The 25,703-nt window shown below is 51.8% G+C and overlaps 1 protein-coding gene across 1 annotated transcript; it reads right to left on the bottom strand.

The window, feature by feature from the left end:
* Positions 1-734: 734 nt before the first annotated feature.
* Positions 735-23,790, bottom strand: SCLY (selenocysteine lyase). Its single transcript, XM_070422510.1, has 12 exons — positions 23,613-23,790; positions 18,960-19,072; positions 15,891-15,991; positions 14,553-14,733; positions 10,572-10,699; positions 10,202-10,366; positions 9,164-9,270; positions 6,767-6,803; positions 5,242-5,325; positions 4,492-4,594; positions 3,339-3,414; positions 735-1,993 (listed from the first exon to the last, which is right to left on the bottom strand). Exons 1-12 carry the CDS (start codon positions 23,672-23,674, stop codon positions 1,840-1,842), a joined length of 1,311 nt encoding a protein of 436 aa, XP_070278611.1. The 5' UTR covers positions 23,675-23,790; the 3' UTR covers positions 735-1,839.
* Between the last annotated feature and the right edge of the window lie 1,913 nt (positions 23,791-25,703).

The following is a 25,703-nucleotide window of genomic DNA, read 5'->3' as shown; positions in this document are numbered from 1 at the left end:
TGCGGGCCTGAGAAAGCCACTTGGGAGATTTGTCACGGGAGGGCAGACCCATCCACAATGGGGCCATTTCCGGGGAACTTACCACCAGGAGTGGTGGGGTCTAAATCGTCATACAAGGAGTCTCCCCACCTGGAAACCTAGGCTGGGTCCTGGCCCTCAGCTGACTGCGCAGGGCCAGCCTTGGACACAGGGTGGACACTGCACAGGAAGACCCCAAGGGAGACCGAGGGTTTGGAGGCCCCGCCTCAGCCCACGCACCCACCAGTGACCGAGTCTGAGGGGCTGCAGCTACTGGTCTCAGGTGCATATTTCAGAGCCACAAGGTGCACTTCCCAGACCTGGAGCTGGGCACCCACAGCCTCCCTGGAGGGGCACTGCACATCAGGCACCTGCCTTCCCAGGGCTTCCAGGACAGTCTCAGGTGATTGTTATTTTTTTAAATTGATTCCAGAGAATAAGGGAGAGGGAGAGATAGAAACATCAATGATGAGAATCATTGATCGACTGCCTCCTGCATGCCCCACCCTGGAGATGGAGCCCGCAACCAGGGCATGTGCCCTGACTGGCAATCAAACTGACCTCCTGGTTCATAGGTCAACACTCAACCACTGAGCCACGCCAGCCAGACTCAAGGTGAATGTCTTAAGCTGCAGGGGGACGACTGTGATGAGCTGGGGTTTCCGTATAAGCCGCTCATACTCTGGATCCCCAAGAGAATACACCCAATACACGCACTGGAATATTTTATTAGTTTATTTAACCCGACAATTGTATCCTCAATGTCATCGTGTAGTTCTTGGCGCCTTAAAACCGCACATTAAAAGTGTGAATTAAAAAGTCGTTCCTATGTAAAGTCTGTGTGGACATGACATTTGAAGTACCAGAATCCCACAGAGCATTTGGGAGGACAGAAGAACTCTTCTGCAGGTAAAATCAGGTGAAAGCTGAGCGAGGGAGGAACTGGTTTCCACCTTGGGAACAACCTAGTCACATGGGCCTGGCCACCCCCAACTCAGTGCCATGTGAGCTGAGACCCTGAGTAAGCGATCTGAGGCGAAAGACAGGAGGGCCCTGAGGACCCTGGGTGGGGAGGCCTGAGTCCTGAGTGACGGGCAGGGCTGGGAATGGGGGGACCTGGGCCTGGCCGTCTGGAAAGGGCTGCAAACACATACAGGGTGGCTGTGATTGCAGTAAAGACCAGGCTTCCTTTCCTATTTCATGATAACAACAATCCTATATAATAAAACCCTAATATGCAAATCGACTGAATGGCGAAAGGACTGGTCGCTATGATGTGCACTGATCACCAGGGGGCAGATGCTCAACGCAGGAGCTGCGCCCTGGTGGTCAGTGCATTCTACATGGGAGCACTGCTCAGCCAGAAGCCAGGCTCACAGCTGGTGAGCACAGCGCGGTGGCAGGAGCCTCTCCTGCCTCCGCTACAGGCGGATGGTAAGGAGCGAGGGGTCCTGGACTGTGAGAAGGCACAGGCCATGCTGAGGGACTCCCCCCAGTGCACGAAATTTCGTGCACCGGGCCTCTAGTCAATTATAAATACTAGGACTTCATCTTCCTGATAAAAATGCCACCTTCTATGAAGGGGGTGCTCGCTTCCTAGGGGGAGTGTGGGCACAGCCAAAGCGTCTCCACTTCACCCCGTGCCACCGGGCAGCAGTGACAGCGATAGGCCCACACAGGTGTGTGTGTCCCGGGCCTGTATGCCTGGGGGACCCGCTCTACACTGACCCACTTAGAGAGGGAACTGCCGCCCACTCCGACTCTGCAGGGAAGGTGACCCTGGCACAGGCCTCGGAGGCTTCCTATGAGGTGGCCTCGACACTAGGCCTGGCCCTCCAGCCGGGCCACGGCCTGCTTCAGGTCCTGCACCACGAGGTCCACCTCGGCCCGGGTGGTGCTGCGGCCCACGCTGAGCCGAAGCGCGTTCCTGGCCACGTCAAAGGGGATGCCACAGCTCAGCAGCACCGGGGATGGCCTGCAGGGGCAAGAGAGCAGCATTAGCGTCACAGAGAAGAGACAGGGAAGGGCCCGGCCCTTCTGCTCCTGGCCAGCTCCCCACCCGCTCGGCAGACATCCCCCGGCCACCGTCTTCCAGGTCCAGCTCCAAAGCCTCTCTGGTTCTCCAGACCCTGGGCCTCTCGTGCCGGAAAGTCCCGCACGGTCAGTCCTGTGGCTCTCCCAGCACAGAGCCTCAGCCCCGGAGCACAGACAGCCCCCAGTCCTAACATGCAGGGTTTCCAGGGCTCGGAGACATGCAGACAGAGAGACAGGTGTGCGCACGCACGCACGCACACGCGCACACACACACACACACACACACACACGGCAGAGCGTCTTGCATCCACAGTGCTTGAGGCTGTGGCGTACCCAAGTGTTTGGGCTTTCACAGCACACAGCACAAGGCTTTTTGCACATGGGTCCAGCCTATATTGATGGACGGAGGCAGTTCTGAAGCTGGGTGTGTGAGGCTCTCGGGGGTCCTCAAATCCTCAAGCAGGTTCCGCCTTCACAGGCCACTTACAGGCCAGGGGCCCAACAGCAAGGCAGCATGGGCTGCTGGACTTCAGCGCCTGAAACCCCCAGATCCAGGCCATCGTGTACAGGCCAGGCAACGGGTGATTTCATCACCTCCAGTCACCCAGCCTCAGAGCCGGAGATCTCTGCAGCCGATCCTGTCACAGCTGAGAGGAGGACCATGCTGGGCAGTGACAGCACAGCTCTCCCTGGCTGGGTGACCTCACTTCTGTTCCAGGAGGCACCACCACAGGGTCCCACCTCTACCCACAGGGCAGTGGGCACCAGCCTCCACCCTCTTCCCCTCCCACTCACCCAGGGGCTACACGGGACACCTGTGCCTTCTGAGCTGTGCTGTCAGCCCCTCCTCACCCCTTCCACCGGCACCCCCCCCCCCCCCCCCCCCGTGGCTGCCAAGATTGCAGACTGCAGCTGCCAGCTTGACCACTCTGTCTCAGTTTCCTCATCTTAGAAATGGGCTTCTCAGATCATCCCCCAAGGGTCATAGTGAGCATTCCCTGAGCAATGGCCCCTGAAAGCTTGGTGAGGGACTCTCCCATGAGCCCTTTTCTGCGTCCAGGCTGGCCTGGCCTCGCTGCTCCTGACCTGTAGTCCGGTTGCCACATAGGGCTCCTGGCCCCACTGCCCGCCTCTCCCGACGCCTGCCAGACTGTGAGAGCTGCTGGTCAAGCCTGGGCCTTGCTTCAGGCTGCAGCTCCTGCCCTGCCCTCCGAGGCCCACACAGGGTCGCTTCCTGTGTCCCACCAGGCTGCACAGCTCTGTGATGCGTCCTAGAGAGCACTTACCGGTCCCCGTGGTCCGAGTGGCACGCGGCCCCCACGCTGGCCAGCAGCGTCCTGCATTGCGCCAGCACCGAGCAGCCTGAGGACACAGAGCACAGGTCCCATGAGGCCGAGGGTCCTGGCGGGGCCCCTCCCTGTGCCCCCCGCCCAACCCAGCAGAGGTGAGAGAAACCGCAGGGGGACCAGGCATCCTCTCCCTGGCTGTGGAGAAGCAGGCATTGCTCTGCTCATAAAACTGTCCTCAGAAATGTCGTTTCCCACCATGCCTAGTAAGACACCGGGATTCTGATTAGTGGCCGCACTTAGTAAGTTGTTGTCCTGGCAATAAGTTAGACTTAACCTGCGTTTTCTAAAGGTAAGACACTAGGCAGCTGCCTTCATGAAGCCCGAGGCTCCCCTCTTCTTCCACAGGCGGAGACGACAAGAGTAACAAGAATCTCTGTTCCGTTCACATTAACACAGGTTGTCAGTGATACAAAGTCTGCCCCGGGAGAAGCGGGAAAGGAGACAGGAACAGAGCTTCCCACAGTGACCAAGCCTGGAGAGGCAGCCACACACCTGTCTGCCCCGCCTCACTGAGAAGGCAGTGCAGCCCCGGGACTCATTAACGCAGCCGCGATGCTGCCCGTTCTCTGTGACCCAGGACGACAAAGCAGCAAGGACCTCTCCTCCCGAGAAGCGAATGTGCACTGTAGCTGTGGCTCCCTCGGGCCCGCCCCCTCTCCCAGTGAAGCACAGCAGGTCACCCCGGACTGGCTCAGGGACTCAGGACAGCTATGTTCCCTGAATGGGCAGCGTCTCAAGAACAAGGGAAACCCCTGGGTTTGCACTTTTCCCTACTCACAGCCAGTTTTAAAGGTGATCTACTCTCCCTCACCTTCATAAAATATCATGTAAAACTTGCTGGCAAAAAAGGATCAACTAGCCTAAAACGTAGTTCATTTTATCTCCTTCCCGAACTGCTTTCAGCTGGGCGTGAAGACTGCTGAGCTCCCGCACGCCCTCCTCCTGGGCCTGGAGCGCCAAGCAGTCAGGGAGGCAGAACAGCGACAGCCCAGGCCACCTGGGACAGGACAGCCACTGTGCCCTAAGCAAGCGGCCCACAGCCCAGCCCAGCCCAGCCCCCACGCCCTGGAGACCAGGAGGCTGTCATCACCTTGGAGCTGGGGTCCCCGGAAGGAGAAGTTACACGTGTTGGAGAGCCGCTCAGTCCCTGGAAACTGGCTGTTCAGATGGATTTTCTTCTCACCGAATTCAGCCTGGAGATCAATGAAATGTTCAGTTGTTCAGTGATGGCTTCAAAGTCCTGTCCCGCACCCCCACACCCCCTCTCACCTGCTCGACCTTTAGACTTTCCTGGGAAACAAAACCTCAACCTCAACCTCAACCTCAACACATCAAATAATTCTCACTGGGAAGCACCTACCTAGACTGGCTATGGAAGCAAAGCCAATAAGGAGATAAACTCCTGACACACACGAACCTTCTACACTCGTCACTAAAGGCACCATCTCTGGTGCGTCTGTCTTGAGTCTGGAAAACAACCCACTGCTGGGTCCCTCTCTGGGGCTCTGACTCTGGCTCCTGTCTCATGACCTACTCCCGTGATAGGCGGGACCTGAGCCCAAGTCACAGGGCAAAGGATTCTGGGAGGGGGATCCGACCTGCAGGGTCACCCACCACTCAGTGTGTGGAGAAGGGAAGAGGCTGGCAGGTGTCAGCAAAGGACGGGGATGACCTGGTCAAGTGGCGATGGCCATGGAAAACGACAAGAGGCACATCCTCACTATTATCGTGGAGACGACAGACGGGTCTGGCTGCTGCTGCGAGTCCCCATCCTCATCGCCCACGGGCAGGAGACGAGGCCCAAAAGACACCCGCTCCCCTGGGCTGACGGGATGCTCACCGCCAGCCTCTCCTCCAGGTAGTCTCGGACGTCCCTCATGTGGGCCTCGTAAGCCTCGCAGTTCTCTGCCACCAGCTCAGCAGCCTAGGGACATGGATGGCATCCACTTATCGCAAAGCAAAGGACCACAAAGCTTTACGGAGCAGAGGGATGATTGCTGGTGACTGACGGGGCATTTCCTCAAACTGCTCGTTTCTGGAACAGCAGACAGTACTCGTGGGCTGACTGGCAGTTGAGGTAAGTGCCTGGAGTGTCACCGCACTTGATCCACAGGAATTTACTTGACCAGGCACCTCCTGAAACTGCCACGCACCAGAGCTGCCGCAGCCCATAGGGCAGGAAGAAAGTCAGCCCTCACAGCACGTCCTACTGTTCCAGAGGAGGGATGGACGGACACACAGGGACAGGTGGGCAGGGGCGTGGCGATGGCACACAGAGTCGGGAAGGGGCAGCCACCAAGGTCCAAGGCCGGGGGAGGGTGAGTGCTCCCGGAGCAGAGTGAGCCGTGTCAGGGACTGAGGCCCTCGTGATAGGCGGGACCTGAGCCCAAGTCACAGGGCAAAGGATTCTGGGAGGGGGATCCGACCTGCAGGGTCACCCACCACTCAGTGTGTGGAGAAGGGAAGAGGCTGGCAGGTGTCAGCAAAGGACGGGGATGACCTGGTCAAGTGGCGGTGGCCATGGAAAACGACAAGAGGCACATCCTCACTATTATCGTGGAGACGACAGACAGGCCTGGCTGCTGCCTCAGGCGCGGGGGGGGGGTAAGAGCAAAGTCAAGGGCACCTCCTAGATTCTATTAGTGAGGGCGTAGATGGCGGGAAGCTCCACAGGGAGAGGGGAATGGAGGAGAGAGTGGGATACATCGAGGACCCTTGGAATTTCCCTGGTGACAGGAGTATCTTTTGTTCTAATGAGGCCTCACTGGGTGGCTGAGTGGGGGACCGGTCACCAAAAGACCAGGCCATTTCAGGAGCCTGGGTTTTCAGCCCCATCCCCCATTCTCCAGAGAGGACCGGCTGGACAGGGAGTTAAAGACCCATTGAAGCCCATAAAAACCCGAGAGTACGGGGTTGGGAGAGCTTCAAGGTGGGTAGACACGTGGGGCGCTGGGGGTGGCCCCCAGAGGGCGTGGAAGCCCGGCCTTCCTCTGCATCTCTTCCACTGGGAGGTTCCCCGGCATCCTTCATCACATCCTTTTATGATAAACCAGGGATCTGAGTTCTGTGAGCCCCTCGAGCAAATTAATTGAATGAGGGGTGGTTAGGGGAACCTCCAATTTATAGCCCGTCGGTCAGAAGCCCGGGTGACAACCTGGACTTGGGACCAGAGTCTGAAGTGTGGGATCTCCTGGGACTGAGCCCCAGTCTGTGGACTGAGCTGCCTCTGGGCAGTGTCAGAACTGAGTCACACTCAGGACAGCCAGCGGGGGTCACAGAGAAGCGCTGGGGTCAGAGTGCGGTGAGTGTGGCAGCCGCGTGAGAGGAAGCCTGTTTCCCACACCTGCCCAGGGTCACAGGCTTACCTTCCCGAGGCCGGCGATCATCGGGGTGTTCTCCGTCCTGTAAGACAGGGAGTCAATCCTATTTCTATGCAAACCAACCAACAAATGTCCCAGGAAGGAGTCCCGTTTATGTGAGAGTCGTGTGTTCAAAGACAAAAATCACACCAACACCCTTTCTAAACACGTGCCACACAGGCCCCCAAACCCTCGTGAAGGCTACTGCCTGCCCAGCTGCGGCGACGACAGGCCCCCGGGTCCTGCACTGGGTCCTCGGTGACAGTCTGTCTGGACCAGGGCAACCACCGTCCTCCCGCTGCAGACTCACAGGCCCCTCTGTGGTCCCCACTGCAACGGGCGGGGGTCTGAGCTCTTCCTCACTGTTCCCTCGGCCGAGGCTCAGCGACGCCTCCCCACCATGGATGGGACGAACCGTCCCTAGAGGGATGGGGCAGAGAAGGCGTTGCCAAGTCCTAGGCCCAGGCAATATTTTCCGTTTTTGTTTCCCCCCAAAAGTGTCAGCTTTACGTTTTACGTAAGTTCAGGATCTATTCTGAGGTCATGCAGGGTAAGGCGTGGGACGGGTGGAGGCGTGCTGCTGGCCTCGGACGGCCATTACTGCAGCCCCAGGCGAGGGCGGGCTGTCTGTCCCCCACAAAACTGCTTTCCCATCTCTGCCAAAAGCCATGGGGCCTATGTCTGGTTGTGTCTATTTTGTTCCAATGGTCTCCTCGCTGGGATTTGATAGACAGGAATTGTATATGAATTTGGGGAGAACTGACATCTTTACTATACTGAGTCTTTTGACCCATGACCGTGGTGCCTAGCTCCATTTACTTGGTTTTGATTTCCTTCACTGGCACCATGCTGTTTTCAGCATGCATGTCCAGTACAGACTGTGTTACATTTACATCTGAGTATTTTGAGTGATTGCAAATGGTACTGTAGCTTTTATTTGGTTGCCCATATGTTCACTCCCAGTGCAGAGAACACAAGCCCTTTCCAATGTCCCAAGGTTCCTCCTCACTGTTTCCCTTCTGCTTAGAGAACACCCATGAGTCCTTTAAGCACAGGCGTCCAGAGGCAAATTCTACCAGTTTCCCTTCATCTGAGAACGTCTTGACTTCCCCTCTGACCCTGTGGGACAGGTGTGCTGGGCAGGATTCCGGCCAACAGCTCTGAGCACCTGCCAAATGCGCAGCCATTTCCTCTGGCCTCGTGGCTTCTGGTGGGAAATCCATTGTCACTGAAACTAATTCCCCCCTAGGTAAGGTGACAGTTTTGCTCTGTCTTTCATGTTCAGAAGCCTGACCATAGATTGTGACATGGACTCCTTTCATATGTCCTGTGTGGGGTTTGTTCAGTTTCCTAAGTCTGCAAGCGGTGTCTCTCGCCAAACTTGGGGGATTTTTCAGCCATTATTTCAAGTGCTTTTCAGCCCCCTCTTGCTATTCTCCTGGGACTTCACAGAAATGCACTGGGATCCTTTGTTATAGTCACACGGGTCCCTGAGACTCTGTTCAATTTCTTTTCTGTTGTTTAGATTGGATAATTCTACTTATTCTTCTATCTTTCAAGGTTCACTGATTCCTTCCTCTGTTCCTCCATTCTGCTGTTGAAACCATCAACTGAATTTTTATTTTCATTATTGAAGCTTTGGTCTAAAGTTTCCTCTTCTTTACATCTTTTTCTTTGCTGACACCTCCTCTGTCCTCTGTTCACAGTTTCCCTGACGTGTTTTCACCGTGTCTGATTTACAGTCTTCACTGGATAATTCCAACACCTTTGTCGTCTCCGTGTTGGCAGCTACTGAAAACTCTTCTCAAGAGGCTGCCTGGCCCATCTCGCTCCCCGGCTGCAACGGCCTGTGCGTCTCAGGGATCCAGGAGCAGCAGGGAGGAGGAGGGGTTTGCGCGCCGCTCACCTGCAGGCAGAACGGCAGCCGGCGGCCAGCGGGGCTTCGCGGCACCTGTGCAGTGGCCGAGCCAGAGTGACAAGGGGAACTGATGCTTTGTTGTTAATCCTCACCTGAGGATATTTTTATCCACTGATTTTTTTTTTAGAGAGAGTGGAAGGGGGCAGGAGAGAGAGACACATCGATTGGGGCCAGGGATCAAACCTGAAAGCCAAATATATGCCCTTGACTGGGAATCGAACCTGCAACCCTTCAGTGTGCGGGCTGACACTCCAACCACTGAGCAGTGCTGGCCAGGGCAAGGCACCAACGCTTTGAAGAAACAGAGATGTCCTTCATCTCCAAAAGCCTGCGGGTCTGTGAGTGCTGAGTGGGGGCTCGGAGGGAGAGCAGGGCTGGCTCAGCAGTGAGGGGGCTGTGCGGTCCCTGTGCGGCTGGAGACAGAGAGAGCCAGCCCTGGGGGCACACCCCGCCAGCAGCCAGAGCCTCGCTAACCTCCACCTTACCCCGGCCTGAAATTCCGTTCTTGTCCGCCTCCGAACAGCATGGGGTACAGAGGGGTCAGTTCCCCGAGTCCTTGGACGTAAAGTGCTCCGATCCTGGGGCCATAGAACTGAAAGGAGAAGGCAGTCATTATAAGCAAGGACCTTCCCAGGATGAAAACTGATTGCTGAGGCACAGAGACACTGCAATGTGCAGGCCCACAGCTGTGCCTCATCACCGCTCCGCACACGCTGGAGTCACAGAAGCCTTCGGGAGGCGGGCAGGCTGGACTCGAGTCCCAGCTGTGTGGTGATGGACCCCCGCCCCCCACACACACCCCATGTGGTCGCATTTGTGAAAGGACAGGGCTAGAACTAGAGATCACCAAGGACTATTTCTGGGTATGAGTCCATGTTTTCACATAGAAATCACACAAGAGCTTTAGGTGCCGTGGTGCCAGGCCAGCCGCTCGGCCTCTGGAGCCCAGCGAGCCCTGAGCTGCAGAACCAAGCACGGGAGGCCCAGGCCCACTGCACTGCCAAGGTCTTCACAGTGAGCCAGGACCCCTCTCCGCCTTAAAGCTGCATCACTAAACTAAACCTTTACTTTTAGGAGCCTCACTTTAAACCAGTGAGAGAAAGTGAGAGAAAGCAACACTTTCTTGAAGTTCGCATCGCCATCCTTGCGAGAAGGGTTGAGTGGGCTGACGAGGGTCTGCTGACACTCCCTGCTGCAGAGAACACACATCACCTGGCTAACCCACCTGCATCTACCTCACCTGAGCCCTCAGTGCCCTCCCACAGCCTTGCCTAGCTGGCCCCTCCTGTCCCTATGGGTTGGGTGCCCCATTATCCCAGTCATGGCACTCGTCAAATGACACGCTAGCTGTCGCTGGCCCCCTTCTGTAAGCTCCTCTGAGCGATGAGTTGCTGTCACCGTGTCCCAGGGCCCAGCTCTCAGTGGGCCCTCAGGTGCCCTGGGTGACAGGTGATGGTAAACGGTGAGCCTCCAGGTCATGGAGCCATGTTCCCCAGGAGGGAAGCAGGCCTCTGCGTGCGCACCTTGTGCCCCACGATGGTCAGGAAGTCCACGCCCAGGTCCTCCACATCCACGCGCCTCTTCCCCAGGGCCTGCGCGGCATCCGTGTGCAGGAGAACGGCAGGCAGCCCGGAAGCCGCCCGCTCCTGGTTCAGGGCTTTAACTCGCCGGCTGATCTCAGGGATGGGCTGACGGGGGAAAATCAACAGTTGGGCATGTGGCTTGGATTTGATGAAAACTGAACGGAAGAAGTAAGGAGACACTAACAGGGACAGACCAACAACACTACAGAATTGAAAGCAGAGGAAGAGGCCCAGCCGAGCGGATGGATGGACCGGCGGGGCTGACCACCCCCTTCCCACCGGGTCTGCGTAGAAGGAAAGAGCGACTCACCATGATGACACCCGTCTCGTTATTCGCCAGCATGATGGTCACAAGGCACGTGGCCGGGCGGACGGCCGCCAGGACGTCGTCAGCCTCTGCCTGCCCGCTCACCGTGGACACGGGGACGAAGGTGACCGCTGAGCATAAGACACAAATACCGAGGTTAGGAACCCTCCCTTTTCAGTTCACTTTGATACAGCTCCACAAACGCATTTTCCACGATGACAAACGTAATTTACTGTAAACATTCTGAAAACTATAAAGAAGGAATTGTCATCCCACCAGAGGTGATCGACTTGAACGCTTCCTTACTGAAGCTTCAGTTGGTGGGTTCACTCTGTGGAAGGCTCTCCTTTCTGCGTCTCAGGGACCCACGAACTTGACCTCCACGCACTCAGCGCTGAGCCAGCGCTCATTCCCGGCACTCACTGCACAGGGAAAACAGTGGGGTGACTAAATAGAGGGTTTGGGTTGAAAAGCAAACACACACATGAACACACCTGGAAACACTTAGTAGTTGGTGCCTTGGTTTCTGGGGTGAGAGCTCGTGTGGCGGAGAAAAGCGCGTGGAAGCCTCCGACACCGCCCGCCCCTGCAGCCAAGACAGTAAATCCAATCAAGGCTGCGTCACAGGGGAGCGAGGGCGATCGCTGCCACCTTTCAGGGCCTGACACAGGCAAGGATGGTGGCGCCTGTGATGTCCATAGCTAACTCATCAGTCTGACCCTTACAAAAACCAGGACTGCGGACGAGGATAGTAGACCCCACACATTCAAGCAGCTATAAGCCTTATTTAAGGCTGCTCTTCCTGATGTGGTGTCTTTGCTAAAGCAGACTGAGCTGGCCTCAGGTAGAGGCAGCCACTGATCTGGGAATCTGGGAAGTGATTTCCCCACCCACGTCAGAAAAGAGGCTCAGAAACACCTGGCACTCGCTCGGAGGGGACAACAGGAGGCATTTATAGCACTGGCCCAGCGCTATGGCAACTCATCTGTTCTCTGTCACAGTGTATTTCAAAGGAACCTGGGCCATCTGGACATTGAGAACATAATACTGATTATAAAAACAAAACAAAAAACAACAAGAGACAAACACACCCCTTTGCCCCTCAAGGTCCCTCAGAAACAAGAGAACAGACATATTTCTAAGTAAGAGGTGTCACCTATGGGTAAGGGATGTTGAGGAATCCCCAGGAAGAAGACAGAAAGACAATGGCATTAGACTAACAGGAATAGGATAAACAAACTCAGAACATTAATGTATGAATGGATCCAGTGACCATCCAAATTCAGGGTCCACAGTGCGGAGAGCTGGGCGGGGCTGATGACTGAGGCAGGCAGAGGACTGGTTCTGGTGTCCAAGCACCCCTGCCTTGCACCCAGCAAGTGGGTGGCACCACATGCCCAAGACAGGAGGGGCAGGCCCAGGGGCTCCAGGACAGAGAGGGCCCGAGAGAAGGGAAAGAACTCACACATCCGCTATAGGACACAGACAGGAGGCAAAGGGAGGGCAGCCTGGCCAGGACTGTCTTTTCATGAAGAAGATGCTCAACAGCAATAGCCACAGGGAAATGCAAGTCAAAACCACAACGAGCTTCCACTTCACTCCCACTAAGATGGCTATAACCTATAATAATAAAGCCGGGGCGGCGAGGGAAGCCCGGGTCCCGGGTGCCGGAGGGAAGCCAGTGCCGGCAGCCGGGGAAAGGAAGGCCTACTTTTGCACAAATTTCGTGCATCGGGCCTCTGGTAAACAATAAAGCCCTTGCTGGTGTGGCTGAGTTGGTTGGGCATGGTCCTGTGCACTGAAAGGTTGCCGGTTCGATTCCTGGTCAGGGCACATGCCTGCTCTATCCCCAGTAGGGGGTGTGTGGGAGGCAGCCAATTGATATTTTGCTTTCACATCTATGTTTCTGTCTCTCCCTCTCCCTTCCTCTCTCTAAAAAGTAAATAAAAGCAAATAAATAAGGGAAAAAAACAGACAGTAACAAATGTTGATGAGAATATAGAGAAATTGGAACCCTTGAGACTACTGGTGAGAATGCAAAATGGTGCAGCTACTTTGGAAACAAAGGTTAAGGATAAACACAGTTAGCAGAGACCCAGCCGTCCCACTCCTAGGTACAAACCCAAGAGAATGAAAAGGTGTCCACAAACACACACAAAAATGCTCATACTGGCATTATCATAAGGACAAATGTTCTTTAACTGATGAATGGACGAATAAAATGAGATTATTCACATAAAATGAGATTTACTCATCCACATAAAGGAATTAAGTGCTGGCACAGGCTACAATGTGGATGAACCTGAAAACATTATGCTGAGAGAAGCCAGGCACAAAAGACCACATATTATTATGATTCCATTTCTATGAAAGTCCAGATCAGGGAGCCTCTAGTGACAGAATGCAGGTTAGTGGGTACTTGGGCTGAGGGCCTCTATAGCATGTGAATGACATCTCCATAAAGCTGATTTATAAGGAAAGCAATTGGCCTCGCTGTCATGGCTCAGTGGTTGAGCATTGACCTATGAACCAGGAGGTCACAGTTCAATTCCCCTGTCAGGGCACATGACTGGGTTGTGGGGCGTGCAGGAGGCAGCCGATCAATGATTCTCTCTCATCATTGGTGTTTCTATCTCTCTCTCTCCCTCTCTGAAATACACACACACACACACACACACACACACACACACACACACACACGTAAAGAAAGCAATTGGGAGAGGTGGAGGGGGTATGAAATGGTCAAAATCCTCATTTTATATGGGGGTGGGGGTATCAGCAAACAGATGCTTGAGCTGAAATGGAGATTATGTTTGTAAGTGATTAAGTATTAAGTTGGAAGTAATTAAAATAAAGTGTGAACTATAAGAGAAACTCCAGGTGGGCTTGAGCAGGACAGGACTGGGGGCCACTTTACTTTGTATTTTACCTTTCTATAAAGTGTCAATTGTTTCTATCATGAGCATGTTTATACTTTGTAAACATTTGTGTAACTTGTGTAGATAAGAGGGTAAAGGCAACAGTAACTGATAACAATGTATAGTAAGTTGCCCTTCCCTGTGTAAGACAGAAAAAAGGCAGCAGGGATATGAGGAACTGCAACCTAAGACGAAGGTTAGACCTGGCCTTCCTTCCTGTCCCCCTTAATTAAACTGGTGCATTCAGGTAAGACCAGGAGGAGGAAAACCGTTCCAGCCTTCACACAGGAAAACCAACGCAAAGGCTTCCTGGCCTACCCCAGCAGTTCCGTTACAGCCCCTCATCTCTGGGATAGAACTGCTTTCCCAGATCCGCCGTCAGGTTTCCAGGCAGATTCAATAGGAAAGCTGACACGGAGAAGAAATCATTTCTTATGTAAAGGAGACTTAACCATGGCTGTCTTGCGGTGGGGGTGGGGTTGCGGGGGGAGAAGGCTCTTACGTTTTCAAGTGAGTGGTCTTAACCTGGTATCACAGGAAAAGTGAAAGAAGGACCAGTTCCTTCTGTGTGACAATGACAGGGCCATCATCACTGCAGGCTAAGCCTGACTCATCCCTCGGACCGCCTGGCATTGCTCTGGGGGAGGCCGGGCCCCCTGCCCCAGCCTTACTGACAGCCCCTGATTCTGACCCCCTGAAGGGGATGCCTATTTGATCCTTTTTCATATCAGAGGAGCGGAAGCCAAAATTTAATTTATTAAAATCAAACAATGAAAAGCACCATTTAGTATTTTAAAGACATGTTATTTAAAAATTTATTGTATACAAGAGTTTGAAACATCATCTGCATATACCTGATTGTCCTTTTTTTAAGGGAAAACCTCATGGCATCTACTGACACCCAGGTGGCAGCCTGGAGGGACAGGCTGTGTCCCTACATGAGGACAGCCAGGAAGCCTGAGCGCAGGAGGGTGATGTCTCACCATGTCCCCGGGGACCCTCCCCACTGAATCAGCCAGTCGGGTCAGCAGAGCTGTCCCTGCTGCAGTCTAGGCTGGGTACTCACAGGCCACTTGCTCCTCCACCATGTGCTCCAGAGGCAGGCGGATGGAGTCGTGCTCCACAGTGCAGGTGATGATATGGGGCGTGGCCCCCTCCACTGGGCTGTGCCACTTGGCTGTGTCCCCCTTTGAGGTGTGGATGGTTTGGAAATGCCTCACCACGGAGTGGATCACCAAATTATTGGACTGCAGAGACATGCAAACAACCATTTACAGAAACTGTCCTGAGGGGAGAGTGGGGACAGCAACCTCTCCCATTGGGATTTCCTCGTGGCTAACATTTAAGACAGAAAGAAAAAGTCAATTCCTGAGCTGCACCCTTTGAAAGGCCCCACTGCAAAGATTTGAGGGTTTCAAACTTTCAAAAACCTCAGAACTCATTTCTGGTCAATTATACCTGCTTTGCATGATTATGTCTGCATAAGCAACTTATGCACTTTTAAAACTTAAAAATCTGTCAAAAAAGACTCTTTTTCCCAGGCCCACTGATGGTGGAAGGTGAGCCAGCACCTCTATTCAGGGCCCTTTGGCATCTCTATCAGTAAACCCTTTGACTCAGAGAGTCTATCATGGACTTGGTCCGACAGCTGCAGTTGCACAGAAGCAAGATGATGGATGTAAAAGACTATTTACTTTAGCGCTGTCTGTAACAGTAAAAGCTGGGGAGCCCTTCCATGTGTATCAATAACCGGACTTGTTAAATAAATTATGCAACATTATTCAATGGAACACGAGCAGATGTAAAAACACCAAGGGAACGCTCTGTGGCTGATACCAAAAGAGCAACACACTTGCTAAATGTAAAGAGGTAGCTGACGTTATACATAGTATCCCACAAACTATACAGATTTGCTTGTATGTGCACAAAGATCCCTGAACAGGTACAAAGGGAAGGAGAAAAGACTACATAAATCCACATGTCTATTTGCATTTTACCCACAGATTATCTCTGGAAGACACAAAGCTAACAGTGTTGGTCTCCTGGAGAGAGAAATGGACAGCAGGGGAGTGGGGGTGGGCTTGTGCCCTGGCCGGGAATTGAATGGGTGACCTCCTGGTTCACAGGCTGATGTTCAACTACCGAGCAACACCAGCTGGGCACTCTTCTGTTTCTTGTTAAAACTACAGCTGAAATACCTGGATTCCTGGTTGGGGCACATGCCCAGGTTGCGGGCTTGATTCCCAGTAGGGGGCATGTGGGAGGCAGCCGACTGATGATTCTCTCTCATCACTGATGTTTCTATCTCTCTCTCCCTGTCTCTTCCTCTCTCTGAAATCAATAAAAACATATTTTTAAGAAACAAAAAACTGCAGCTGAAAGGATGAGACTTTAGAAAGCTTACCTCAGTGCCCCCGGAAGTGAAGATGATGTCTTGAGCCTTCCCGCCTATCATTTTCGCAAGGTTTTCCCGAGCTGCATCGATAATATCCTTGGCCTTCCTACCTTGAGGGACCAAAATGGACATTCATTAACGTCACTTTATCAAGTGCAATTGACATGTTTAAAGAATGACTAGCCATGAAGGAGCGAGAGGTCTGAGTGGGTAATTCTAAAACAAGACATGTCCCGCCCGCGTAACCACAATAACGTGTAACACCTAGAAACGACCCGGTGCAAGGGCAGCAGTGAGGCATTAGAGAGTAGGGGCCACCACTGAGATCCCAGGAAGCTAGTGAGGGCCAGAAACAAATACGGGAGGAAGCCTGGGAACTGAAATTCCCTGCGACATGCTTTTCGTCTTACGCGCTAGAGGACAGGGAGGCTGTGGCCATCGCTTTGCCTCCCGCTCATCCAGGCAGGAGAATGAAAGGATGGGAAGGCCTAAGGTCACGCTGCAAAACAACAAAAATAAGCAGAACTAGAACTCACGACCCCTCAGCACAAAGTCCAATGCCCTACCTCACAGTGCAGGCCCCCAGGTAACTAGGAGGTCCCTGCCTCAGGGAAGCACCTGCTTTCAAGCAGGGCCATGCAGCCCAGCTGCCTCCCAGGTTCACTGGCTCCCAGGAAACCAGGACCAAGCATCAGGAGGCATAGAAAGGAAGGCTCCAGGATGGGAATTCTAAAAACTGCAATGACCATTCTTACTTAAGTAGTCTATAGACCAGCAGTCTCCAAACTTTTTTGACTATTCAGTCCTATTGGGAAAAACAAACAAACAAATAAAACTTGAACAGTTATATAGTGTCCCCCAAAATGAAAACCCATAAAGGCAGTGTTTATTAAAATACATTTCATTTTCAAAACTGAGCTATCAGCTAGGTTAACGCTGTCACTTCTCTGCTCAGAACTCGCCATCTCAGTCAGGTGGGAGCCAGGCCCACACAGTGGCATCCACAGCCCTATGTGGCACTGTTCCCGGGACCCCCACGCCCACCCACCCACCCACACCCCTCCTGTCACCTGTATACTCCCTGTTGCTGCAGTGCATCCTGTTCGTCTCTGTGCAAATGCCATACCGTCAGAGATCCGGCCATCCTGCACAAAGGCAGCACCCTCCTCCCCGCCCAGCAGGCCCGGCCCCATCCTGTCTCACAGGCCCACAGCCTGTTCACTTAACACACTTGCATTTGTCTGTTCACAGTCTGCCCCCCTCACTAGAATGGAAGCCTCATGAGGGCAGGGACTTTGTTTGCTGCTGTATCCACCAGGCACAGAGCAAGCACAGGTTAAGCATGCTGAACGAACGACTAAGTTAAAATGCTCACAGAAGTCTGACTTTATGTGTCATGGAGCAGGACTTGGGTCCTTGGAGGTGAGTCCAAGTCTCTAACTCGAGGCCAGGCTGGCCTCAAGAGTGTCAGGAGATGCCACTGGATGGGCCCTGGGGAACTTCCAACCCAGTAATTAAGTCATTCTATCATAAAGGTGACTTTCCTTTATATTTTTGAATTTCTACCTGAGTATCAACAGAAAGTGAACTGCGATGCATTTTTTAGTTATGGCTCTTAATTTGTGGAGACAAGGGCTGTCAAGGTAACTGAAAACCACTGACAACCTTCACTGGGCCAAGAACATAATTTCTCCTGGAGGGTTGTTCCCAAACTTCTTCATATTAATTGCTTTTTATTGGCATTTAACTGTTCTCCTTATTGTCACGTTTAATGTATCATAAAGCTCAATTTTACTAGAAGAAAGATTAGGGACAAGGAACTGTCCAGTTTAGCCAGACACATGTACCAAATAAACCAACAAATATGCTAATGAATGACGAATACCGGCTTTTGAAAATGCTTTCCGTTATCAAGTTGCTATGGAATTACAAAAGTAAATGGATAAGAAAGTCCACTACAGCCTGCGAAATTGTACCCAGGTATTACAAAATCCCAGGGCAGTAGTCTGTTTGAATGTTATCTTCGGTCACTGTAATCCAGTTAAGATAGTTTATCTTTATTATCCCCAATAAACATTAGATCAGAAAGGTATGATTTTGCTCAGCAGCTGAAAAATGTCATGTAACCCTGCTGTAGAACTAGTGATTTTAAATTGTTTTCCAAAATCTCCAAGTTAATGCTCTACATCAGTGACTTTCAGCCGGTGTGCTGCAAGAATTTTAAAATGTGCCATACCTGACTATTTAATCAGGGCCACTGACCTCTCTTCCCTTAGATTGTCAAATAAAAAAATGACAAAGCCAACACAACAGTAGCCGTCCGTGTGAATGCCCTGTCTTGAACCATAAATATATAGGTCATATAACACAGTTGCATCTTATTGGTCACAACACATATTAAGGATGCAGCTGATTGGTTAATTCTTGGTACCAGAAATCCTTATATACAAGTATAGGCACCTGATTTTTAAAAAAGTCACTTTGGAGTAAAAAGGGTAGTTAATTACTATTATTATTATTTTTGTAAAACCATCAAAATTATACCTACTTTTTTGTCAGATGGGCAAAAAATACATTTTTTGGTGTGCCGCAGAATTTTAATAATTAGTTTATACGTGCCATTAGATGAAAAAGGTTGAAAATCACTACTCTACATTAAAACGAGACTAAATGAGAAATAAGAATATTTATAATTAAAGAATTTAAAAGTAATTTTCTTTTCAATTTTTTAAAAGGCCAGGATTATATTTGATCCTGATGATTTAAAAGATCTATTTTGCAAACTTTATAAGGATCAAATGAGACAGATAAGTAAAGGGCTGTAGGTACAGTTATAACTCTTAAGACATCCTGTTCATCTGAGAAAGGAAGACAGGGATGTATGTTAAACATTAAAGACTGTGGTAGCAACAAGGGTCAATGTACCAAGTTGGACTTCTCGAAAAAAAACCTGCTAAGAATTACAGCTAGACTTGCAGTTCACAGGAAATCTATTCAAAACCAAGTGCTCCCGTGTGGTGTCATTTCTCTGATGCCTCTGCCCCGTATCTGCCATCTGTGCGCATCTCCTAGAATTACCTGCCGGGTAAGGGCTGCTGGGATTTCCCCAGGCTTCCCGCATGGCCTCGGTCACGGCCTGGACAACCTCTGGCTCCAGGGGGGTGGTTGCGTTATAGTCCATGTAAACCCTCCTGGAGGAAAGAAAAGGAGATGGGATGTGGGATTACAGGTGCACCAGGTCCATCACATCAGCAGGAGCAAATAAAGCAAGGGCTGCGAGCCCTCCACCTACACTTCTTCCCACCTGAGTAGGACTGGTGGTCCGCAGGGCCTGGACTGCCCACAACTGCTATAAAGATCAGGCCCAGGCCAGCCTAGGAAGCGGCACGTCCCGAAGGCCCTTCCTTCCCACTTGCTTTTCTAACTTCACCAGTTTTCTGTGAAGGCTGAGGCTGGGGGTGAGCCTGCACCCATTCTTCCCACTCTCCCTCTTCATCTCCCTCAGGGGGCAGGTCTACCCTGGGGCAGGCCTGCTGCTCTCCCCCTTGAACTTTTGGGTTTCTTTGCCTAGAATGACCACTGCACCCTGCCTTACTTTTTTTGATCTTTGCTCTAACTTGACCTTCTGGTGAGGCTCTCAGCAGCCACCTACCCCCTCCTTCCCAGCAGTTTCTCCCTAGACCTGTCCCTTGTTTCCTGTCTGCATCTATGAGAGTAACAGGATGTCAGCTGCAAGGGCTCTGCCAGTTCTCACCCTTGGTGGCCAGCACTGAGAACAATGGCAGGAACACAGCAGGGGCTCCGTTTATAAGATGGCAAAGTAAATGTCACAGAAAGGGCACATTCTCAGAAAGATCCTCATCAGTAAAATTTATCTGTGTATCTTCTTACTAATATCAAAAACCTTCAGAAATTTTCATAACTATATACATTAGGTAATCTGGGCTGATACTAGGAATTATTATACTTGATTTTTAAATCAACAACAGTATTTAAACCAGTGGTCGGCAAACCGGCTCGCGAGCCACATTCGACTCTTTGGCCCCTTGAGTGTGGCTCTTTCACAAAATACCGACTTCTGCGCATGGGCCACGAAGTTTCAATTGCACTGTACGTGCGCGCCCGCACGTGGTATTTTGTGGAAGAGCCACACTCAAGGGGCCAAAAAGTCGCATGTGGCTCGTGAGCCGCAGTTTGCCGACCACTGGAACCAATCCACACAAAGTTTCAAACACAATACTAATCATGGCTATTACACAGCTACTTTGTTTTAGTTTTTAGGAAATAATAATTTTAATCTATGTCAGCATAATTCATGCCCAAACTTATTCAGTTCTGTCAGAGGTTTGGCCCTTCATGACATTTGTCATTTTCTTCGTGAGCTCTGCACTATCTGAAAAAAAGTAACCTATCCTTTAATGGGTTCAGTTAGCATAAACAATCTAATTCTGTGATCCCTACTTAATAAAGTACAATATATAATCAATGCTGTATCATCTAGAATTGTCAAACTGTTCATGAAAGCTAAAAACACCTTATAAAACAATGAAGCTATTTTATGTAACATGTAATAGGTAGGTGGCATGAAGCAAAGCTTAAATATTTAGTCTTCTGAAACTCTAATGTATTTCCATAAGCCTTTTAATCTATAATTTTATAAATATACTTTACCATCATGGAAGCCAGATATGTACTTAGTTTCTCTTTATACATAATTAAAAAATTTAGGAGGATGTAGGCTATAATTCAGATACAATTTAGTTACAACACCATACCAAGACTTTATAATCAGGAAAGATATTTGACATTATTGCTTAGTCTTATAAAACAGTGAGTTTTAACTTAATTCATATATCTAAACTTATTTATAATTTTTCCTATACTCTTTTAATAATACTGCTTGGCAAGTAATATAGGTACTGATATAATTTTTTATTTCAATTGGTTGCAAACGAATTCTAATTTGTTAATCAATGCATATATTCCTTTTTAACTACTTACTATACCTCAGAATTAATCGTCCTACAGAAAGTAACTGCCCTGAGTGCAAAAACATTGCAAAGCATTTTTTCCTTAAAGATTTTCAAGGAAAATCTATAGGAACACAGACTCATGAAAAAACTAATTACAAATTTGACATTCCATCTTGCCTTACTAACTGTGAAACAATAGAAAGAGACGTGAACACATGTTACTTTATATTTCTCTGCTTATCATATTATACTAAGAACTACTATAACTATGTATGAGCTATTTTCCAGCTTCTTCAAGTATGGGACACACTACAGTTCCATTAGTGAGGAGAAACGAATAATCAATCTTAGGTAACTCAAAAGCAAAATGGGTGGCACAAAAAGATAAACTGACTTTGGATATATATATATATATATATATATTGATTTCAGAGAGGAAGGGAGAGGGAGAGGGAGAGGGAGAGGGAGAGAGAGAAACATCAGTGATGAGAGAGAATCACTGATCACCTGCCTCCTGCATGCCCCCCACTGGGGATCAAACCCACAACTTGGGCATGCGCCCTGACAGGAATCGCAAAACAACCTCCTGGTTCATTGTTCGACAATCACTGAGCCACCTTGGCTGGGCAGGAGGCAGATACTTTTAATTCCAAATTTGTCATTGGTTTGTCGGGGGCTGGCCTCTTTATTGATTCTGCTGGTTTAGGGGCTTGAATGATGTGCTCCTGAAATTTGAGTATCAACTCAGTTCTTTCTTCTCAGTAGTCTTGATTTAAGGTTTGACTGGCTCAGGTGGCTTTTCATCATTATGTCTACTTTTTGTAAAGCCTACAATGCTTAAAAAAAAATCAGTTGTTCTTTTCTTACAGCAAGACCAAGTCTTTAATGCATCATTAGAGACGGGAACACCTGGATCCGTGGTTTTCAACCTTCCTTTAATACAGTTCCTCATGTTGTGGTGACCCCCAATTGTTACAAATTGAACATAATTAAAGCACAGTGATTAATCACAAAAACAATATGTAATTATATATGTGTTTTCCGATGGTCTTAGGCGACCCCTGTGAAAGGGTCATTCGACCCCCAAAGGGGTCGCAACCCACAGGTTGAGAACCGCTGACCTGGATGGTATGTGGGAGCAGGGTCAGAAGTGATCTTGACATTGCAGCCCTGGCTGTAGCACAACCAGGCTGTTTCTTTTCCCACCAACACAAGTCAGGCCCAAACCCAGAGACGGCAAGACGGTGCGTTTACAACTCCCCCTAGTAACCACTGGTCTGACAGCCTGGTTTTTATTTTGTTTTTTGAACCATGAATGTTTTAATGCAGCATCTTGTCTATAAATTGTTCAAAGTCACCTGATAGGTACAGGGCTTTGGGGCTTTGGGCATTTTGACCAGCCATCCTAGGATGTTCCAGTATCAGGACACGCCCAGTCCTGCTGTGATGTGAAGCTGCAGGCGCCCCACTTGACTCTCACTTCCTGTAAGTAAGTGTCCCCCAGTTCCTCAAGCTACTAGGGTCAGCTGAGTGACTGCGGCTTTTCAACCTGCCGCCTGGCTCATTTATGGCTTGAATTTCCCAGGAACACTTTGTAGATTACTCTGCTCCATTACCTGCTACTTCCTTAAAGTGCTATCAATATTACGGACAAGCTAAACTCCATTCGTTTCATAACCAAAAGGTAAAAAGGCACCCTGAATCTCCTCTCCACTCCGTCTCCCTAGGGGACATCTTCCCAGCTCCCATTTGTTCTGTCCCAACCAGAGTAGAATGACTAATGAAAGAGCTGGTCTGATTTATTCCTTATATTCGGGTAAAGAGGATTACCCAAACAAATAGTATTTAACACATTCCTGAATTGGAGGGCAAAGATTCACAAACAAGAAAATGCCACTTTCACCCCCACCCCCCCCTCCCCAGTGGTTCCAGCAGGCGGAAGACACCTGTGGAGGACGCCCTCCTCTCCCTGAGTTCATCCCGACGTTCCCAGGTGCTCAGGCCAGGGGCCTGGGAGGCATCCTTCTTCCCTCCTTTCCCAACACCAGCGCACCAGCGGGTCCAGCGGGTCAAGCCTCAGTCCACTCACTTGTGCCACCACTTCCTCCCTCCTAGATGATCAAGAGACCCAATCGCTTTCCTTGCCTCCTCCCCTGCCCCACCCCCATTCCTACTCTCCACAAAGCAGCCCCGATACAATATAATTACATTGCATCACTCCCCTGCTCAAACCTCCAAGATCCGCCACACCTTTAGAATAAATACACCCCCAAGTGCTTCCTGGGCTCCGAGGCGCTGCGGGGCCACGCGCCGCCGCTGCTCCCACAAGCCCTGCACCCCAGGCGCACGCGACCCGCGCTCCCGCCGGCCGGGATCCAGCAGGCTCCTGTGCGCGCGCGCTCGGGGCCTTAGAAACCGCCGTTCCCTCTCCCCGCGTGCAGAGCGTGCCCAGGCCGGTGCGGCCGACTCCAGGACGCCACTCAGGTTTCAGCACAGTTTCCTCCCGGGGCCCTCTCCGGACCACGCCTCTCATCAGCTCGTCCTCCAGCTCTCATCCCTAATCTCGGCCTCCCCGTGGCCAGCCGGCCAGCGCTGCAGCCCCGCGTGGGGCTTCTCCCCGCGAGTGACCAGCGCCCCCCACCCCACCCCTTATAACCTCCCTGGGCGGGACACGCCAACCCCTCGCACCGCGGCGCCCGGAGAGCTTCCCGGAGGAGGCGGCCGGCGGTTTCCCTCGCCTTTCCCTCTTAGCGCGCACCTCTCTGGCCGACTCGCCACATGCCCCCGCGCATGCCTGCTCGGTGCCGCGGTCGCCTCCATGCCGGTCCCGCCGCGACCCCACTCCCGTTCACCGGGGCCAGGCGCAGTCCACACCCAGCCAGCCCCTGAAGCCCGAACTGTCAGCTCTGGCCTTCGCGAGGGGCAGCGGGGTCGCGAGGCCGGGGCGCGTCCGGATTGGCTGAGTTGCGCGCTCCGGGCCAATCCCCACTTCAGCGGCTGGGAGAGGATGAAATACTGATTGGCCGCGCGCGGTCAGGTGACGGTCCTGGGGCGGGGCTCCGAGCCCGTCACAGGAGGCGTGGTCCCGACCGCGAAATCCTGGCGGGAACCCCAGCGAGGCCGTCTCACCCGTCGTGGGTTGGGGGCGTCTCCCCGGCTTCTCACCCTCCAGGGCCCTGCGCGAGTCCGCCGGCGCCAGCGAGGAGGCGGCGCCCGACACCAGGGCGGCGTGGACCGGGGAGAAGCCGGCAGACGCGGCACGCGGGGTTCGCTTGCCACCGCCCCGCTGGACCGGGCGCCCGGAGCAGGGCCGGGTACGGAGGCCGGCGGGCCACGCTTCTGCGTCCTCGTGCCCGGGGTCTCCTAAAACGTGCTTCCACGGCTCCAGCTGGAGGGGCCTCTGCACAGGTGGCTTTGCGTGGAATTGGGGCTCCTTCACTGCGCATGGATTCGAGGGGTCCGGAGTAGAGGCGTGGGACGCAGGGAAGGTGGGTTCAGGACCTACAGGAATGCGGGAGAGCTGGGTGTGGGGCAGGAAGTGCGGAGGCCAGGGGTAACAGAGTGACTCAGAAGACAGCGCCTTCATCTGGACAGGTACGAAACCTGTTCTGGATGTGTTGTTGGTGAGACAGTCAAGTGGAAATGCCAACATTCGTGGACCCAGTAAACCTAAGTCAGTTGTGAAAGTGTTAAGGGCAAAGGTCCAGATTCTTGAACTCGAATGGAGCCATGGACTGGCCACCCCTTGCATAACTGTCTCAAAGTTTATTTGCGGACCCCACACGTGCCAGGCACCGCTCTAAGCACTTTCCATGTATTCAAACTGATTTGATGACACCCTTATTGGGAGGTAGTTATCTCCATTTTATATACAGGAAATTAAGGTACAGAAAAGCATCTTGCCCACGTTCTCATGGGTAGTGATAGAGCCAGAATTTGAATTCAGGAATGTTTTGTCAAGAAGTTTAATTTTAATTGGGCTTTTCAAGGACTTGGCCAAGGGCTGGCCTTTTTGGCTGGAAGCTCGGTATCCCAACCCTGGGAGATCAGAAATCAACGATCCCCAGGTTGATGGGGCACATAGACAGGAACCAGAACTGTTACTTTGCCCTGAGTGGGGAGACCCCAAGAAGCCACAAGGCCTGGAAGTCAGGGTCCCATGCCACTGAATTGGAGGGCAAAGACTAGGTGCAGTGGGATGAGCTGGGTGTGCTGCTTAACAAGATGGGGTTTCCCTGGACAGAAAGGGATGGTCCAGTACTGTGGAAATGTCACTTTTAAAAAAACTTGATCCCCAATAAAGCATTTTTCTATGTTAAATGTTTTGAAATGGGAATCAACAGGAACCCCTTTCAGTCTGGTCCATTTAACCACAGACGCTGGCACCCTTTCTTCCACCTGCATTGGTACCTGTGGCCGCCCTGATAGCCCGTCCCAGGACTCCTGCAGGGAACTCATTCCCTGGGTCACAGGGCAGAAATCAGGTGTGTGGGCGGGCCTGCTGCTGACCTCCTGACCCACCTGGCAGAGGATGGCCTAGTGCCCGGCCAGTGAGTTCCAGGGACACTGACAAGCTCCAATGACAACTGCAGGAGCTGTGGTGCCTCTGCCTGGCCTGGGGATGAGGACTACTGTGCCCTCCTGATAGGCCTGCACCACTCAGATGCCACCATGCCCTTTATCCAGCCCGACCCTTCCCCCTCTGTGTACCAGACGTGGTCCTGGAACCCCATCTAATGGGCAAAATTCCTGGTCACAAACAGGAAGTATGGCCTACATTCCCCCCTGCTGACCTCCAGATCAGATGATACTGTGAATCAAGAAAAGCACACATCAGCCTAGGTAGATG

The sequence above is a fragment of the Myotis yumanensis genome, unplaced genomic scaffold, assembly GCF_028538775.1.
Source record: "Myotis yumanensis isolate MYYU_CA2020_CCGP unplaced genomic scaffold, mMyoYum1.0.hap1 SCAF_8, whole genome shotgun sequence".
Lineage (NCBI taxonomy): Eukaryota > Metazoa > Chordata > Mammalia > Chiroptera > Vespertilionidae > Myotis > Myotis yumanensis.
The sequence above is the reverse complement of the archived record's forward strand: the minus strand, read 5'-3'. Positions and strand labels throughout refer to the sequence as shown.